This window comes from Petaurus breviceps, unplaced genomic scaffold (assembly GCF_028583685.1).
Source record: "Petaurus breviceps papuanus isolate PSGF00001 unplaced genomic scaffold, PetGlider_PUasm1.0 689, whole genome shotgun sequence".
Classification (NCBI taxonomy): domain Eukaryota; kingdom Metazoa; phylum Chordata; class Mammalia; order Diprotodontia; family Petauridae; genus Petaurus; species Petaurus breviceps.
This window is the reverse complement of record NW_027186458.1, coordinates 6,821,700-6,837,591: the sequence shown is the minus strand read 5'-3', so window position 1 is coordinate 6,837,591 and position 15,892 is coordinate 6,821,700. Positions and strand designations below refer to the sequence as shown.

Sequence of the window (15,892 nt, the reverse complement as noted above, 5' to 3'; positions counted from 1 at the left end):
AGAGAGAGAGAGAGAGAGAGAGAGAGAGAGAGAGAGAGAGAGAGAGACAGAGAGAGAAAGAGACAGAGAGAGAGAAAGAGACACAGAGAGAGACAGAGACAGAGAGACAGAGACAGAGAGAGACAGATGCAGATAGAGAGAGCACAGTATCATGAAAACCTAGGGAGGAGCAGGTGTCTAGGAGAGGATGGTCATCAACAGTGTCAAATGATGCAGAGAACAATAATGTTAAGGGCTGAGAAAAGGTCACTGAGTTTTGTAATTAAGGTGTCACTGATAACTCCGGAGAGAGGTTTCAGTTGAGTGATGAGGGTAGAAGCCAGGATCCAAGTAAGTGAGAAGTAACAGAAAGGGAAGTAGAGGCAATGTGTGCAGACTACTTTTTCTAGGAGATGGCTTTGCAAAGGAGGATATAGGATGATAGCTTGAGGGATGGCAGGAGCAAATGAGGGTGAAGGAGAAGGGACACTTGGCTGTGTTTGTTGAAACCAAGAGAAAGAAAGAGATGAAAGATGAGGGTGGGGGTGGCTAGGTGGCACTGGCCCTGACATCAGAAGGACCTGAGTTCAAATCCGGCCCCAGACATTTAACACTAGCTGTGTGACCTTGGGCAAGTCACTTAACCCCAATTGCCCAGCCTTCCCCCCTCCATAAAAGCAAAAATAAAAACATAAAAAAGATGGGGATGGAAGAATTCCAGGTTACCTGTCAGAAGAGATGGGAAGGGGCATCGATTAGAGGGCTCGGTCTAAGTGAGAAGGATCCTCTCTTCATTAGAGACTGAAAGGGAAGAGAGTGTAGAGGTGCTTGGAACATGGGGTTGGAGAGTGGCAGCTGGTGCTGGATGGCTGCAACTTTAAGGGCAACGTCAGAACAGTTTCACTGAGGTAAGTGGACTCATCTGTGCTCTGAGATTGATTTTCCTCCTCAGGTACTGGAGAGGAAACCCACAGATGAAATGTTTCTGAGCAGGGAGCCTAGAACACAAGCTGATGGCATTTTAGGATTACAGACCGAGAGCTGAAAAGGAGCTCAGTTTTACAGATGAGGAAAGGGAGACCCAGGAAGGTTATGTGCTGTCCAAGGCGCCGGGAGCCGTCGGCCTCAGAGGCAGGGCACTTCCCAAATGAGGCCTGCTTCTCCGTGTTTTTGTTCCTGGGCGTCTCGGTTCTTCGCTGAGTGTCTGTTTCACTCCCATAGCCTTGGCTGGCCATTGTTCCCTAACACCAGCTTCTGGGCTTCGCTTCTTTGGGGTCTACTTGCCAGGTAGGGGTGGCTATAAAACTCTCCATAAGAAGGTAGAAGAGAATTCTTTAGGCAAAATGAGGCCATGTCCAGTTAATAAAATCCGGCAGAACGCCCCCAGATTAAGATTTAGTCCTTTCTCCTGCACCCTGTATCTTGAGCCAGAAATTCCCAGACAAGCAGCTGATTTAGGGTTAGAAATTCCCAACATCCTCTCTGGTTTGCCATGCAAATGAATTTGAGTCAGGCTCTCCATTCACCTAGCCTTAAGTAGGCCCTCATCATGCATTGGTGGAGGGAGTTTTCTCATCTGGGAATTCCCTATACCAACAAAATTACTTGCTGTTTCTCACCATTCCCCTTCCCCCAAAACTGAAAGTTAAGTATGTATTGTAAATAATTTAAAGAAAAGTCCTCTTAGCCTGCAAAAAATATGGCACATTTTAGGCCTAACCACAAAGGTAATTTATTGCTAAACTAATTTCTTGTCTGGAATTTGATCTTCACTTATTGTCACAGAGGAAGTCATTTATGGATAACTTGGAAGATCTGTTTTTGCACAAATTAAGGGGTGACGCTCTCTTCTCACTGACGGCAGGGTTCAATTTTGAAAGAAGGCTTGGATAAGAGGTGAAGAAATGAGCCTCCTGTCAAAAGTGCCCATTCTTTGAGCAGGGAAGCATTTAGAGCCAGAAGCAGAGTCCAGGAGCTGAGGTGGTAAGTTCCAGGGACTTGCAGAGAAAGCCTGCAGGAAGGGTTTCCAGAGAGTCCCTTTATCTTTCTGACAAGTCCATTTTCATGTGGACTCTGCTTGTTTCTGCCCCATCTGCTGGGTCTGGGAAGTTTATTACTTCTGCTGATTACAGAGAGGTTTTCAAAGAGCAAGGAAAGATGTCACTCCCACGGGGGAGGAAAGTTTCCAGATAACTGCCATTGGCTCCACTTTTATACCCTTCCATTTGGGCTCCTTGGCCTCATTAATGGTCCCTTTACCAGCCCCAGACCTGCCATTTTGAAGGGCATGCTTCCACTCAGTCTCGTAACATATGAAACAAACAGGCAGCTTTCCCATACTCAGCTACGTCCCTTTCAGATTCTTTTGTCAGCTTGTCTTTGAGGCAGTTTGAGTTGATTTGGGGGAGTATGCTCTCTCAGAAATTCTGTGGCCAAAGAACCCTCCTCCAATGCCTCCTGGTGGTATGGAAGTGACCTATGTTCCTGAAAGGTATGGGAGAAAATCACAAGCTCTGGCAGACTGTCCTGGGAAGGAAACCGTTTGAGAGCCATCCCAGAAAGGGCCTCTGGGTCTGCCTTGCAGGACCCAGTCTAGCTGGGCAGGGAGAAAGGCACAGCAGTGAGCTGGCCCCAGAGACTGGCTCGTCTGAGATCCCCCCCCCCCCCCCCCGGGGCTCTATTTTCTCATCTAAAGAATGAAGAGTTATTTACCTGGGGATCATGGACCCCTAAGTAAGGAGTAGCTTTCATGGGGGGATGGGGTGGGGTTGTCCATGAACAGGGATAGGAAAGATGACATTTTTATTTTCACTTATCTCTAATTGAAATTTAGTTTTTCCATCATTGATGAATGCTAAATTCTTCTAAGAAAGGGGCCCACAGGCTTCACCAGCCTGCCAAAGGGGCCCAGAACAGAGAAAGGGATGAGACCCCCCAGATCAGAGGATCTCCAAGGTTCTCCCATTACTAGGGGGGACAAGGATCTTCAGAGGCCATCTCCTCCTATGACCTCACTTTACAGAGACAGAAACAGCCTCAGTGACTTCACTAGGGCATACAGATAGCAAGAAGCAGAGGCAGCCTCCTTCACTGTCATGTCCTCAGTGCTTAGTACACAGTAAGGACTTAATAAACGCTTATTTACTGAATGGTTGGAATTTGAACTCAACTCTCTTGACTCCAAATCCAAGAGGTTTTCCATCACACTGAGCTGCCTTTCTTTCCAGGCAGAGAATTTCCCTTTTTATAGCCTCAGGACAGGTGTGAGTATCCAAAGGCAAAATAATAAGACATTTGGCCCCACCTATCCACTATAGGACATGATGATGAAACAATTTTTAACCTGGAAAAAATAAGGTTCATATAGACACCAGGAAAGAAACCTGTACGTGCTGGTGCGTAGGCTGAAATGCATAGACCAGAAGTATTTGGGAGTTGTGATCTCTCCCTGTGACTCAGGGTCTAGAGTCCCACACAGACCCCTGCAAGTGGCCTTCAGGATGCATTTGCAGCAAAGACTTTCTGATCACAGACTGAGGAGCATTCTGACCTTTAGGGCTTCCATGCCAGCTTGGACAACAGGAGCAAAGACTGTCTCATTCTCATTGGAATCAGCAAAAATCTCTGGAATCTGGTCCAACAGGCTACGAGAAAAGAGGTGAGGGTCATTACCCAAAGAAAGGCTTAGCTTTTCAGCCCCCGACAACAGCCTCATTGTGACATCCAATACAGGTAGGCTTCAACTATGGCGTGTTTGATGGGTCCTGGTCCCTCGGGGAATGTCTGCATTCTTTGACCATGATCTACACAGTGAGATCCAGGATTTTGGTCAAAGAGACCCACAAATGCACCTCAGGCCTCCTTATTAACTCCATTATATAGATCAGCTACCTTGTGAGTTTACAGAATCATAATGCTGAGAGACAAAGGTCTTACTCCATCTAGTTCAGCCCCCTGATTTTATGGATGAGGAAACGGAGACACAGGCAAAGTCCCACCAATTCATAGCTGGGATGTGACTGAACTCGGGTCCTCTGACTCTTACTGAGAGGCACCATGGCATGGTAGAAAGGGCTGTGGACCTGGAGTCAGGGGAGCTGGATTTCCTGCCTTCCCTGACACTCACTAGCTAGGTGACCCTGGGAAAGTCACTTGACCTCTTTGTGCCTTGGGGGCTTCCTCATTTGTGACATGGGAGGCTGGAGGGGAGTTAGAATCGATGGCCTCTAGGTTGTCTCCCAGTTTTAAATCCATGATCCTGTGACTTCAGCTTGTGGAAGAGAATCTTATTCAGGTTGGGACTGGGGTCAAAGGCATGCCAGAACCAGCTGGTACAGTCCCCTAAGGTGATTACGGGCAAGCACAATAGATAAAGAAACTGATTTCTTGTCTGGTTGGACGTTTAGACTTGAGAAAGTGACGGGAAAATGCTAATAATTCAGATTAAATTGAAAAGGGTGTCGAGCACACATAATTTTGTTTCAGAAAGCCAGTTGTTAAACATTTACCTTAAACCTTAGCAGTTGTTAAACATTTACCAGCATGCCTTTGGTAGGACTAGAAGACCTCAGAGGTCTCTTCTAGCTGGGAAATCATTTAGTTCCAGCCCCTTCCTTTTCCAGATGGGGAAACTGAGGCCCAGAGAGGTAGAGCAACTAGCTCAAAGGCTTGTGGTTACCGAACGGCCGAGCCAGCTCTGAACCTAAATCTCGGGCCCCTTTTGCTCAGTGGCACTGACTACCAGAGACGCAGCAGTGCTCACAACGAGGTCTCCACTGAAAACCATGCGCCCTCCTTTACTTGTGAATGACGGCCTTGGATTCTTGGTAGTTGACCAGGAAGCCGTCCAGGAGCGGAACAAAGACCTCTGCCACGTCCGTCACCACCATCATCTGGGGCTGGGCCAAGTTGCACTTGACATTAAAGAAGTGGAGGACTTTGTTGTAGGTGACGAATCCCACCCGGATAGAAGAGGCCTCTTCTTGTTCTTCCCTGGAAACAAAGAGAGAGAGAATCGGGGATTATCCTGCAAGTTCGGTCAGGGAGTGACGAGAAGGTGCCTGGGACTGTATACAGGAGAAGCCTACGAAGCAGAGCTGGCCCCTCTCCCACCGGCCTTTTCCTTGGACCTCAGCAAGTATCTGACTCTGTAATTCTCAAAGGCAGCTTCCTCCTATCACCTGGTCGTTTCCTACCCATCCTTTTTGGTTGGTTTGTTTATTTTTGCTTTTTGGAGGGGGGAAGGCAGGGTGATTGGGGTTAAGTGACTTGCCCAAGGTCATACAGCTAGTAGGTGCTAAGTGTCTGAGGCTGGATTTGAACCCAGGTCCTCCTGACTCCAGGGCCGGTGCTCTATTCACTGCACCCCCAGCTGCCCCTCTACCCATCCTTTAAAACCCAAGCAAATGCTCTCTGCTTTTGGGAGGGGTCCTGTTCTCTTTTCAATGGTGAAGACTCTGCACAGAGTCCTGTGTTCTCCCCCTCTCTAAGCCACTTGTCATGGAGTGATCTTGTCTTCTGAAGTTAGGGGTCAGGCTGCCTGCTTCCTTGGAGGAAAAGGGAAGGCAATGGCCACGGCAGCAGGGCCACAGCGGGGGGGTTCCTTGGAAGAGTCTGATGGTGATCCCCTCATTTCTTTCTTTTTTGTGACTAAGAATTGTATTTTGACCTTAAACACCAAAAGAACATCTTCCCGTACAGCGGAACACAGAGAATTATCCAAGAAAATGTCAATCTCTACTTCATTCCACTAGGATTAAAGTATTTCATGTATGTGTGTAATGTACACAAACATTTGTGTGCATATGTGTACCGATCAGCCCATCAATATTTATTTAACACCCACTATGCGCCAAGCACTGAGAAAAAACCTGGAGATACAAAACCAGGCCAAAGAGAGTCCCTGACCTCAAAGAGCGTCTAGTCGAACGGGGGAGACGACATGCAAACAAATTTATACCAAGCAAGCTATACACAGGAGAACAGAGATATTTAGGCTTGGTTGGGAAGGGCTTCCTAGTAGTGGTGGGGTTTTAATTGGGACTTCAAGGAAGCCAGAGAGGTTAGGAGTGCAAATGGGGGTGGAAGAGTGTGCCAGGAATGGGAAGGGCCAGCAAGAACACCCCTATCAGAGAGATGGAGTGTCCTGTTTGTGACCCATGAGGGGGCCAGGGGCACTGGATCAGAGTGTGCAGTGGAGAGGAGGGTGTAAGAAGACTGGAAAAGTGAGGATGGAGAAGGGCTCCAAATCTGAAACAGAGGATTTTGTATTATGTGTGTGTGGTCTGTGTGTGTGTGTGTCTGTGTGTGGGTGTGTCTGTGTGTGGGTGTGTATGTAGGTGTGAGAGCATGTGTATCTGTGTATGAGTGTGCTGTGGTATGTCTGTGTGTGGGTGTGTATGTAGGTATGAGGGCGTGTGTATCTGTGCATGAGTGTGTTGTGGTGTGTCTGTGTGTGGGTGTGTATCTGTATAGGAGTGTGTTGTGGTGTGTCTGTCTGTGAGTGTGTGTATATAGGTATGAGTGCATGTGTATCTGTGCATGAGTGTGTTGTGGTGTGTCTGTGAGGGTGTGTATGTAGGTGTGAGGGCATGTGTATCTGTGCATGAGTGTGTTGTGGTGTGTCTGTGAGGGTGTGTATGTAGGTGTGAGGGCATGTGTATCTGTGCATGAGTGTGTTGTGGTGTGTCTGTGTGTGGGTGTGTATCTGTATAGGAGTGTGTTGTGGTGTGTCTGTCTGTGAGTGTGTGTATATAGGTATGAGTGCATGTGTATCTGTGCATGAGTGTGTTGTGGTGTGTCTGTGAGGGTGTGTATGTAGGTGTGTGGGCATGTGTATCTGTGCATGAGTGTGTTGTGGTGTGTCTGTGTGTGGGTGTGTATCTGTATAGGAGTGTGTTGTGGTGTGTCTGTCTGTGAGTGTGTGTATATAGGTGTGAGTGCATGTGTATCTGTGCATGAGTGTGTTGTGGTGTGTCTGTGAGGGTGTGTATGTAGGTGTGAGGGCATGTGTATCTGTGCATGAGTGTGTTGTGGTGTGTCTGTCTGTGCGTGTGTGTATATAGGTATGAGTGCATGTGTATCTGTGCATGAGTGTGTTGTGGTGTGTCTGTGAGGGTGTGTATATAGGTATGAGTGCATGTGTATCTGTGCATGAGTGTGTTGTGGTGTGTCTGTGAGGGTGTGTATGTAGGTGTGAGGGCATGTGTATCTGTGCATGAGTGTGTTGTGGTGTGTCTGTGTGTGGGTGTGTATGTACATATATACACACACATTAAATTCTGCATTCTTTCAGAACTCTGCTGCTTGTATGGTCTGCGCTTTCTTCTCTTCTCTTCTCTCGTGTGCATTTAAAAAGGTTTCAGTGGCCCTGACAGCGCTCTCTTCCATTAAAGGTCCACTCCCCTTTCTCCTCTCCAGCCCCACAGAATTACTCTCAGCTTTGCAGGGTTAATTTTCTTGGCTAGATGCTTATTTTTGCCCTTTGAATACAGTATTCTGAAATGGTCATGATGAAGCCTCATGTGGGAGTTCTATCTGGTCTGTGAAGAGTGGGGAATTTCAGAAAGGAAGAGGAGGCCTTTGGAGCCGGGCTGGCCCGGAAGTCTAGGGCTGGAGGCACCGCTCTGGTTTCCTGAGCATAAAAAGGCCCAGGCTTCTGATCAGGAGTCAGTGCCCCTCTGGCCTTCAAAAGAGCCCCCATACCCTCCCACCATGCAAGCCCATTCCCCTTTCTGACCAGGAGCTGTTGCCAGAGCAGATATGAAGGCAGAGGGGAGTAGTTTCTCCCTGGATCAGCTGGGGACCATACCCTTCTTATATCTAATTGTTAGGCTAATTTCTCTTCATTGAATTTTCTGTGGTCCATGAGGCCTAATCTCAAGCATGAATCATACTAGTGGCCTGGGGTAATCCTGGCCCAGAACACAGACATAAAGACACAGACACATTCTAATTCATATTAACAGGGGAGAGAGGGAAGGGAGGGGAGAACTCCATCCTACAGCTGCACAGAAGTGTGTCTGCACTGGAGGAGACAGGAGGTATGGACCGCCCGCCATGTGGGCACCTCTGGTGACCCTTCCTTCCTTCTGGCTCGGAGGAGACAGTAGATGCCTAGAGCAGCCCCTGGAGGCCCTGGCTCCTCAGGATGGAAGGAAGCAGACCAGGGGCGGTTTTGTTTGCCAGAGCTGATTATGGGTGGATAAAAGGAAGAAGAGAAGGAAAGAAACGACCCCACTGAAGAACGTGGAACATAAATTCCCATTGAGCTCAGCTATTCTCCAGTGACGTGAAAGAGGAAGCAGCCTGGAGTTGTCTGGGTTCATTTAAGAGCTAGAATTAATGGTTCTGAAGTATCTAATCTGAATGTCTCAGATGATTACAAAACTTCAGGCTTCTCTCCATGGGAACATATTTGAGGAACCTTGATAAACAAAGAAATGTTGTCCTAAAATGATTTAATCTTCCACGGGCTGAACTATTAAAACATGTCTGAGGAAGATGTTTCACAATTCCCAGGCTCCTCTGCTCTGCTGTAACTCCAGGGGCTCTGGCAAAGGGGGCTGGGGGGTGGGGGGATGGAGCTGTGGCCACCTCCTGGGCTTTGCACCAGACACACAGGCCCCACTTTTTGGTCCCAACAGACTAAAAACAAGAAAAACTCTAGGGAACATCGCTAATGGTATACAACGCAGTGCAGGCCTTACTTTGGAAGATTTTCCAGGACGGTCTTCAGTTCTTCACAGATGAGCCTGACCAGGCCATTCTTCACATTACTATAGGAAACGTCGATCATGAAGATGTAGGCAGGTGGGTTGGGAGGCTTGTTGTTCTGCAGGACACAAGTACATTGATTGTATCAGTCTGGGCACAGATCTGTCCATGGACAACCACAGCATCCAAAATGCCCCAGGTGGTCGTCAGGGCTTTCATCTAATAATTCAGACAAAAGCACTACAGGACATAACTGACCCCATGATGCAGCTGCTTCTGGCCAAAAAAAATTACTAAAATGTTGATGTAATGGTTTCCTGATCCTGGGGTGAGCCTGAGGCTGGATCACTGGGGAGACCTTGGAAGTCAAAGCATCAATCCCCGTTTTAAAAAATGATTTATCATCAACTGTAGGCTGCACATCAGTACAACTAATTAAATTTACTGAATAGCCACTAACATTTAAATTCATTAAAGCATGAAACATGCATTAAAGGTGACTTCTCGATCAGCCTCTAAATGGGACAGCACACAGAAAAAGCTCTGCAAATCTCAAAGCACTGAAGAAACACTGGCTGTGATTTCTTATATGCCAGGATTCTTTGCTTGTTCATGCTCTGCCATTTTTCTTCTCTGGTTCTGCTTAAAAAAAAAAAATTTAAACAGAACTTTCTGGATTTTTCTATTTCCTTCACCCTCACTCATATAGATTACATCACAGTATTCTAACATATTGATATGCCACAATTTATTTAGCCATTCCATTTTTAGATATTTAAATTGTTTCCAATTATTTTGCTTATAAATAATTTTGCTAAGAAAACTCTTTGGATGGCTTTTTGTTTCTATGTTTGCCTTCACTTTTTTTTTTGGAGGGGGAAGGCAAGACAGTTGGGGTTCAGTGACTTGCCCAAGGTCACACAGCTAGTCAAGCGTCAAGTTTCTGGGGTCAAGTTTGAACTCAGGTCTTCCTGACTTCAGAGCTCTATTTACTGCGCCACCTAGACGCCCCAGTTTACCTTCATATTTTTGAAGACCAATGACATCACAGAATGATGTCCTGGCTCATGTGTGAATTGGATTTAAGTGAGGCAGGGCTGCCCAAAGTTGTCAGCCTCACTCTTGTCTTCCAGGGTTGAAGTCCAGTGTCAGGACAACAGTCAGGGTGACTGGAGATGGCCCAGGATGCAGTGAGTGACCACTCCGCACCCTCAGACATATGCCCAACAATGGAATGACTGAGTCAGAGGGCATGATTACTTGGAGGACTCTGAACTACTCTTTGCTAGTTTGATGAATATGTGAAGTGGTAACCCACAGTCCTTTTAATGTGCATGTCTCTGGTCTGGAGTCAGAGGACCTGAATTCAAATCCCTCCGGATGCCAACTACTCATGTGACAAGTCATTTAACCAACTTGGACTCAGTTTCTTCAGCTGTAAAAATAAGGAGTCTAGACTAGATGGCCTCCAGCCATCCCTTCCAGCTCCAGATGGCCAGGCCTATCCCAGTTAGGGAGTCTGAGCCTTCCTTCCCACTTCCCAGTGATTTTGTGGACATCGATGATTCTCCCTGACGAGGGGTGGACAGACTGGTTCAGACTGCTGGAGAAGTATTCTGTACCGTGCCTGGGGCAGAAGCCGTCAGCCTGGAGCAGGAAGGAGACGCCTCCTCCTCAAACTGTCCAAGCCCGGAGCTGGCACTCATGATTGGCCAGGAGCAGGTAGAGCCTTATTCTGTGCCCAAGCCTCTGTCCCTGAATATCTAGGCATCTTATTTTGTGAAATGACAGTTTATTTCATACTCTCTGTTCCCCAGATACCACATCTCATCTCCCACTTCCGAGCCTTTGCTTGGAATGCATCTCACCTCTCTCTCTTGGAAACCAAGCTCCCTTCAAGGTGTGGCTCAGATGAGCCCTCCTGCTTGAAGCCTTTCCTGGCCCTTCCAGCCCTCTGCCTCCCTTTCCCCCACTGGACTATGCTCCCACCATTATTTCAATGTGCTTCATAAATATTTTGTTATCTACTGGTCTACATCTGTGTTGTATGTAAGCTCGTTGAGGGCGAGGACTTGTTTTGGACTCATCACAGTTTGCAAACAGTGGCTGCACTGAGTTATATGGAACAATAAACATCTAAATCATGCTGTCTTCTCCCCAGCTTACTTTAAATGCCTTTCTATGGCAGACAGAACATTAGTCGTGGAGTCGGAAGGACTTGAATTCAAATTCCACCAGGCATTTACTAGCTGTGCGGCCCTGGGCAAGTCACTTTAACCTATATTAGCCTCAGTTTGGGGGTCATAATAGCCTCTGCTTCTCAGGGTTGCTATGAACATCAATGACATCACATCGTTAAGGCACTCTGCAGTGTCCCAGGGCTGTTTTTGATATTACTCCCCCTCTCGAGGCTACGATATCCTCACCCTTCAAATTAAACGGATTCTTTTCCTTCCCCCCAGCCTGCAGTATGGCAGTAAGGCTTTTGGCTAATTCTGGACATGTCTCTGGCAAAAATGAGATGCTGCCTTGCCTTCCTCCGTCCATTTTAGCAGAGACCGTGTAACACAGGCCAGCTGCCGCCCCTCGGAACTCAAGGAACTGTGAGTCCTCACTGCTGTTTGAGAGGTCATGCAGGAAAAGAGGCTTCCCTTCTGCTCTTACAAAAATATTTAGGGGAGGCAAAAAATCTCAGAGCAACTTAATGGACTCTGGCCAGAGAAGGAAGCAGCAAATTCACTTAATGTTGTGACAGCAGGCAAGCCTGTTTGTTATAAAGCAAGTTCTGCATTTTATTACACTTAGGAATAATAAAAATCTTTCCATAATTTTAAAAATTAATTCCACATCCAAGGGACATTGTAGAGGGGATCCCTGTGCTGGTACAGGCTGGTCTAAAGGACTTCTGAAAAGCCTAGGTCATTAGGAGAAGCAGCGGGGGGTCATGGGAAAACCCCCAGGCGTGGGGGTCCTGCCTCTGGCACTCAGTAGCTATCTGATCATGGGCAGATTGCGCCATCTTTGCGAGCCTCGGTTTCCGCGTCAGTAAAATGGAGAGAATAATCCCGGCCATGGCTTCCTCCCAGGGTGGCTGGGAGGAGAGCACTGTGGAAGCATAGTCATTCTTGCTATTATATCAGTAACCACAGCTCCCAGTAAGAAAAAGGGTCAGTCAAAAAGGCAACCCCAAATGGTCTCTTATTCATGTAAACATTGTGAATTTGGCTTTCATTCAAAAAGTCGACCCTAAACAATCTCTTATGAGTATAAACGTTGTGAATCTGGCTTTCCCTCCCAAGGCAGGATCACATCAATGGTGGACTGAAGAAACATGAACTGAGGCCAGTGGGTGCTGTCAGCTGCAACGATAATGTCAATTAAAATGTCCCTCACATTTTTTCCTGACTTCCACAGAACCTCTTTCACGATGTAGGCCTGTGTTAATTTGGACCACCCTCAAATAGTGATGTTCTTCTCCTCTCATGGCCCCAAACCCATGTCAACAAACATCTAGTAGACATTCCCACCCACGGCCTTTCCGATCAGCTTAAACTCAGTGTATGCCAGAATGAACACAGCCTCTGCCCTCAAAAACACAAGCAATCAATAATCGCTTATTAACAAAGGCTAGATTTGAACTCCAAGGCCAGGGCACTATGCACTGAGCCACCTAGCTGCCCTAGGACTTTGGATATCTCCAGGACATCCAGCTTTAAATATCCATGAGGTAGTGAGTAATTTGGACCTCAAGCCCTGGGGAGAGAGGTAGAGATTTAGGAGTCATCTGTATAGAAAGGTTGGGACCTGATGAGGTCACAGAAAGAGACCATGTAAACAAGAAGGAAAGGCAGCCCAGGGCAGAACCTTGGGAACCCACAGAATCGGGGGGGGGCACAATATGGATGCTGAGCCTCGGTCAGACAGACAGAAGAGTGCTAGGAAAGGCCAGTGTCAGGGACATCCAAGTGGGATCCAAGGAGATGGTGACCAGCACGAGGTTGAGAAGGAAGGAGGCCTGAGACAGGGGCATCCCGCAGGGCACTGAAGAGAACTTTGGGGAGGGCGGCTCCGTGTGGACAGCAAAAGCCCGACGACAAAGGGTGACGAGAGGAGAAATGGAGACTCTAAGACCAGGCAGCTTAGTCCAGAGAAAGGGGATAGATGGGGGCAGTAGCTGAAACAATGGGCCCAGGCTGGAACAATGGGCCCAAAGCTGCCTGTTGCTTTGTTTTAAGTGATGGGCAAGATTTCATGTTTGTTGGCAGCAAGAAGGAACCAGCGGGCAGAGACTTGTGAGTGCTGAGCTTGGAGAAAAGGAAGAGGGAATGGAAACCTCATACATGCACATACACGCATGCATTTATATACATGTACGTATATGTACACACGTGTAGGCATATGGGCACGTGCACACACAGTGCATATGTACATGTACATGTATGTATACACATACACACTACATATACATATATACATATGAATGTATACATATACATTTGGAGGGTTTTTATGAGAAAGGGAAATCAGATTTTTTTTTCTTGATCCCAGAGGACAGACACAGAGAATTGGGTGAAAGTGTCAGGGAGACAGGTTTAGGCCCAGTGATCGACGCTCACTCTCCCTGCATGGAATGGGCTGCTGCCAGTAGAAGTCTTCAGGTGACTACTGCAGGACCACTTGTCTGCTACACTTGACAGGAACTCCTTGCTCCCACAGACTGCCCGAGGCTGCCTCTGAGGCCCCTGCCAGGCCCAGCAGTTTCTGACTCTGTGACCAACACCCAGACTTCTGGAGTTATTTCTGACCTGGTTTTCTCCTGCTGACTCCCTGGTTCTATAGAAACCTTCTTTAAATCCACCCTCATATGGATTGTATCAGTCAAAAATCTCCTTTCCTAAAAGCTGAAATCCCAGTTCTTTTGGCTGGACTCCAAGGTCCTCCATCATCTAGCTTTGCCCTGAATGTTTAGTTTTATTTCCCATTATTCCTTGACATGGTCCTTCTGTTCCAATCCCAGGCCCTCGTCTCTTTTTTCTCTATACTTTCTACCTTGGTGATCTCCTCCATTCCAAAGGGTTTGATTGTCACCTCTATGAAGACATCTCACAGATCTAGCCCTGACCTCTCTCTAATTCTAGTCTCTCATCCCATCTGCCTCTTGGACATCTCTGGCTGGATGCAGAGGTGGGCATCTCACACTCACCATGGCCCAGATTGGACTCTGTCCTTTTTCCTGACTGTCCCATCACTGTCTTATTAGGACATCACCGTCTTCCCAAACAGCCAGGCTCACAGCAAGGTTCATCTTCAGCTCCTGGCTTGCACTCACCCATGTATTATCCAATATATATATATATATATATATATATATATATATATATATATATATATATCCAATTCATGGCCAAATCATTTCTATCTTCACATCACTTATAAAGCCCCCTTCCCACACACCCACCAAGCCAGGACAGATCCTCATGACCTTCTACCTTCATTATTACAGCTACCTTCTAACTGGGCTCCCCTGCTCAAAGGTCTCCCACACCAATCCATACTTCCGTTAGCCTAAGTGGCTCTGGGAAGTGACTTAGGGCAGCCACAGTGACTTTCCTAATGTCTAGGTTTGACCATGTTACCCACTTCTGGTCAATAACCTTCAAGGGCTCCCTATCACCCCTAGGATTAAAGAGAAAGACCTCTGTTTGGCCTTAAAAATCCTTCACCACCTGATCCCACACTACCTTTCCAGCCTTCCTGCACTTAACTCCCCTGCACACATCCTAAAATCCAGCCACATTGGCCTATTTGCTGTTCCTTATATATGACCTTCTGTTTCCCGACTCTGAGCCCTGTTAGCCCTGACTGTTTGCCTTCCCTCCTCACCTCAACTTCTGGTTTCTCTGACTTCAAAATTCACCTCAAATCCCACCTTATGCAGGATGCCCTTCCTGGCCACCCAGCTGCATAGGTCATATGCATGTAGATGCTTGCCTCATTTGAATGTGAGCTCCTTCAAGGCAGGGGCCAAATTTTTTTCTTTCTATGTCTCCCCCAAGGTTGAGTGACTTGTCCAAAGTCACACAGCAAGCATGTATTATAAGCGGGACTTGAACTCGGGTCTTCCTGGTTCTAAAGACAGCTCCTTCTCTACTCTGCCAGATTATCTCTCGCTTTTTAAGTAAATGACACAAATAATATTAATATATTGTTCTGAGCCTTTAAAGTATTCTATGTCTAAACCTAATAAAAGGTTGTGGTTTTCTGGACCCACAGAACTGAATTCACCATTGTTGTTTCCTAAGCAAATCCACCCCACGTTCTGCACCCATGAAGCCCGCTTTCTCTCTGCAAAATGACTACCCAAGTCAACTCAATTATTGTTTCCAAAATTAAAAAAAAAAGAATTAAGCACAGCATTTGTCAAAATGTAAAGTGAATTTCACTAAAACAAAGCTGGGAATTTCCTTCTAATGATGAAAAACAATTTGCCCTTGGTAAAAATTTTATTTTAGGACATTTTAGCTGTTTGTGGACACACATCTGAGTTAATGATTGCTTCAATTTCTGATGGTCCCTCCCCTTCCCCTTGCTTAACCCCTGCTGGGTTAAGTAATAGAGTGAGGGTTCAGGGTCAAGGAGAATCCCAAAGGCATCTGGTAATTTGGAATTAGTCATCTAGGCCAAAGTGGTCACTTGGACCCAAGCTGAGAGATAAGGAAAGCGGCCTGGCCTTTCTCCGCTGAACATACATAAAGTAAAAACAAAGCAAAAACCCTCTCTAGCTAAAGGGCTAGTTCATTCCCTCTCCCTGCTTATATTCTCCGGATAATTGGAACTCAGAGGCACTAAGGCAAACTTAATGTTAAACAACTGGGCCAACTGAAAATAATCAACATTTCTAAAATTATTTCTGTAAGACATTATCTCTGGAATTTCTGTCCACATGGTAAATCTCACTGAAATCTGCTAGAAAGGACAAGCAGGCCTTCCACTGGCTGCCATGTGATCTGGGGAATGATTGCCTTAGAGGGTCAGGTATAGTGTGAAGCCCTTAGGGGGTAAGAGGGATGGAGTCAGAGGCAGTCAATGCCTTTAAACCTTTCGAGAATCTAGGAAACACCAAGAAGGTGGGGAGGAGGCCACACTAAAAGGAAAGGCCAGGCACAAGAGGGTGGGGAGGAGGCCACACTAAAAGGAA

General features: G+C 46.8%; 1 protein-coding gene across 2 annotated transcripts in view; it reads right to left on the bottom strand.

Annotated features, from left to right (window-relative positions):
• Positions 1-15,892, bottom strand: part of SEC24D (SEC24 homolog D, COPII coat complex component) — a 101,941-nt gene that overhangs the window by 25,574 nt on the left and 60,475 nt on the right. For both annotated transcript variants that reach the window (XM_069104901.1, XM_069104902.1), the window contains exons 10-12: positions 8,688-8,812; positions 4,780-4,971; positions 3,530-3,623 (exon numbers count right to left, since the gene is read on the bottom strand). In XM_069104901.1, the coding sequence (XP_068961002.1) occupies positions 3,530-3,623; positions 4,780-4,971; positions 8,688-8,812 (411 nt within the window). The remainder of the gene's footprint in view (positions 1-3,529; positions 3,624-4,779; positions 4,972-8,687; positions 8,813-15,892) is intronic.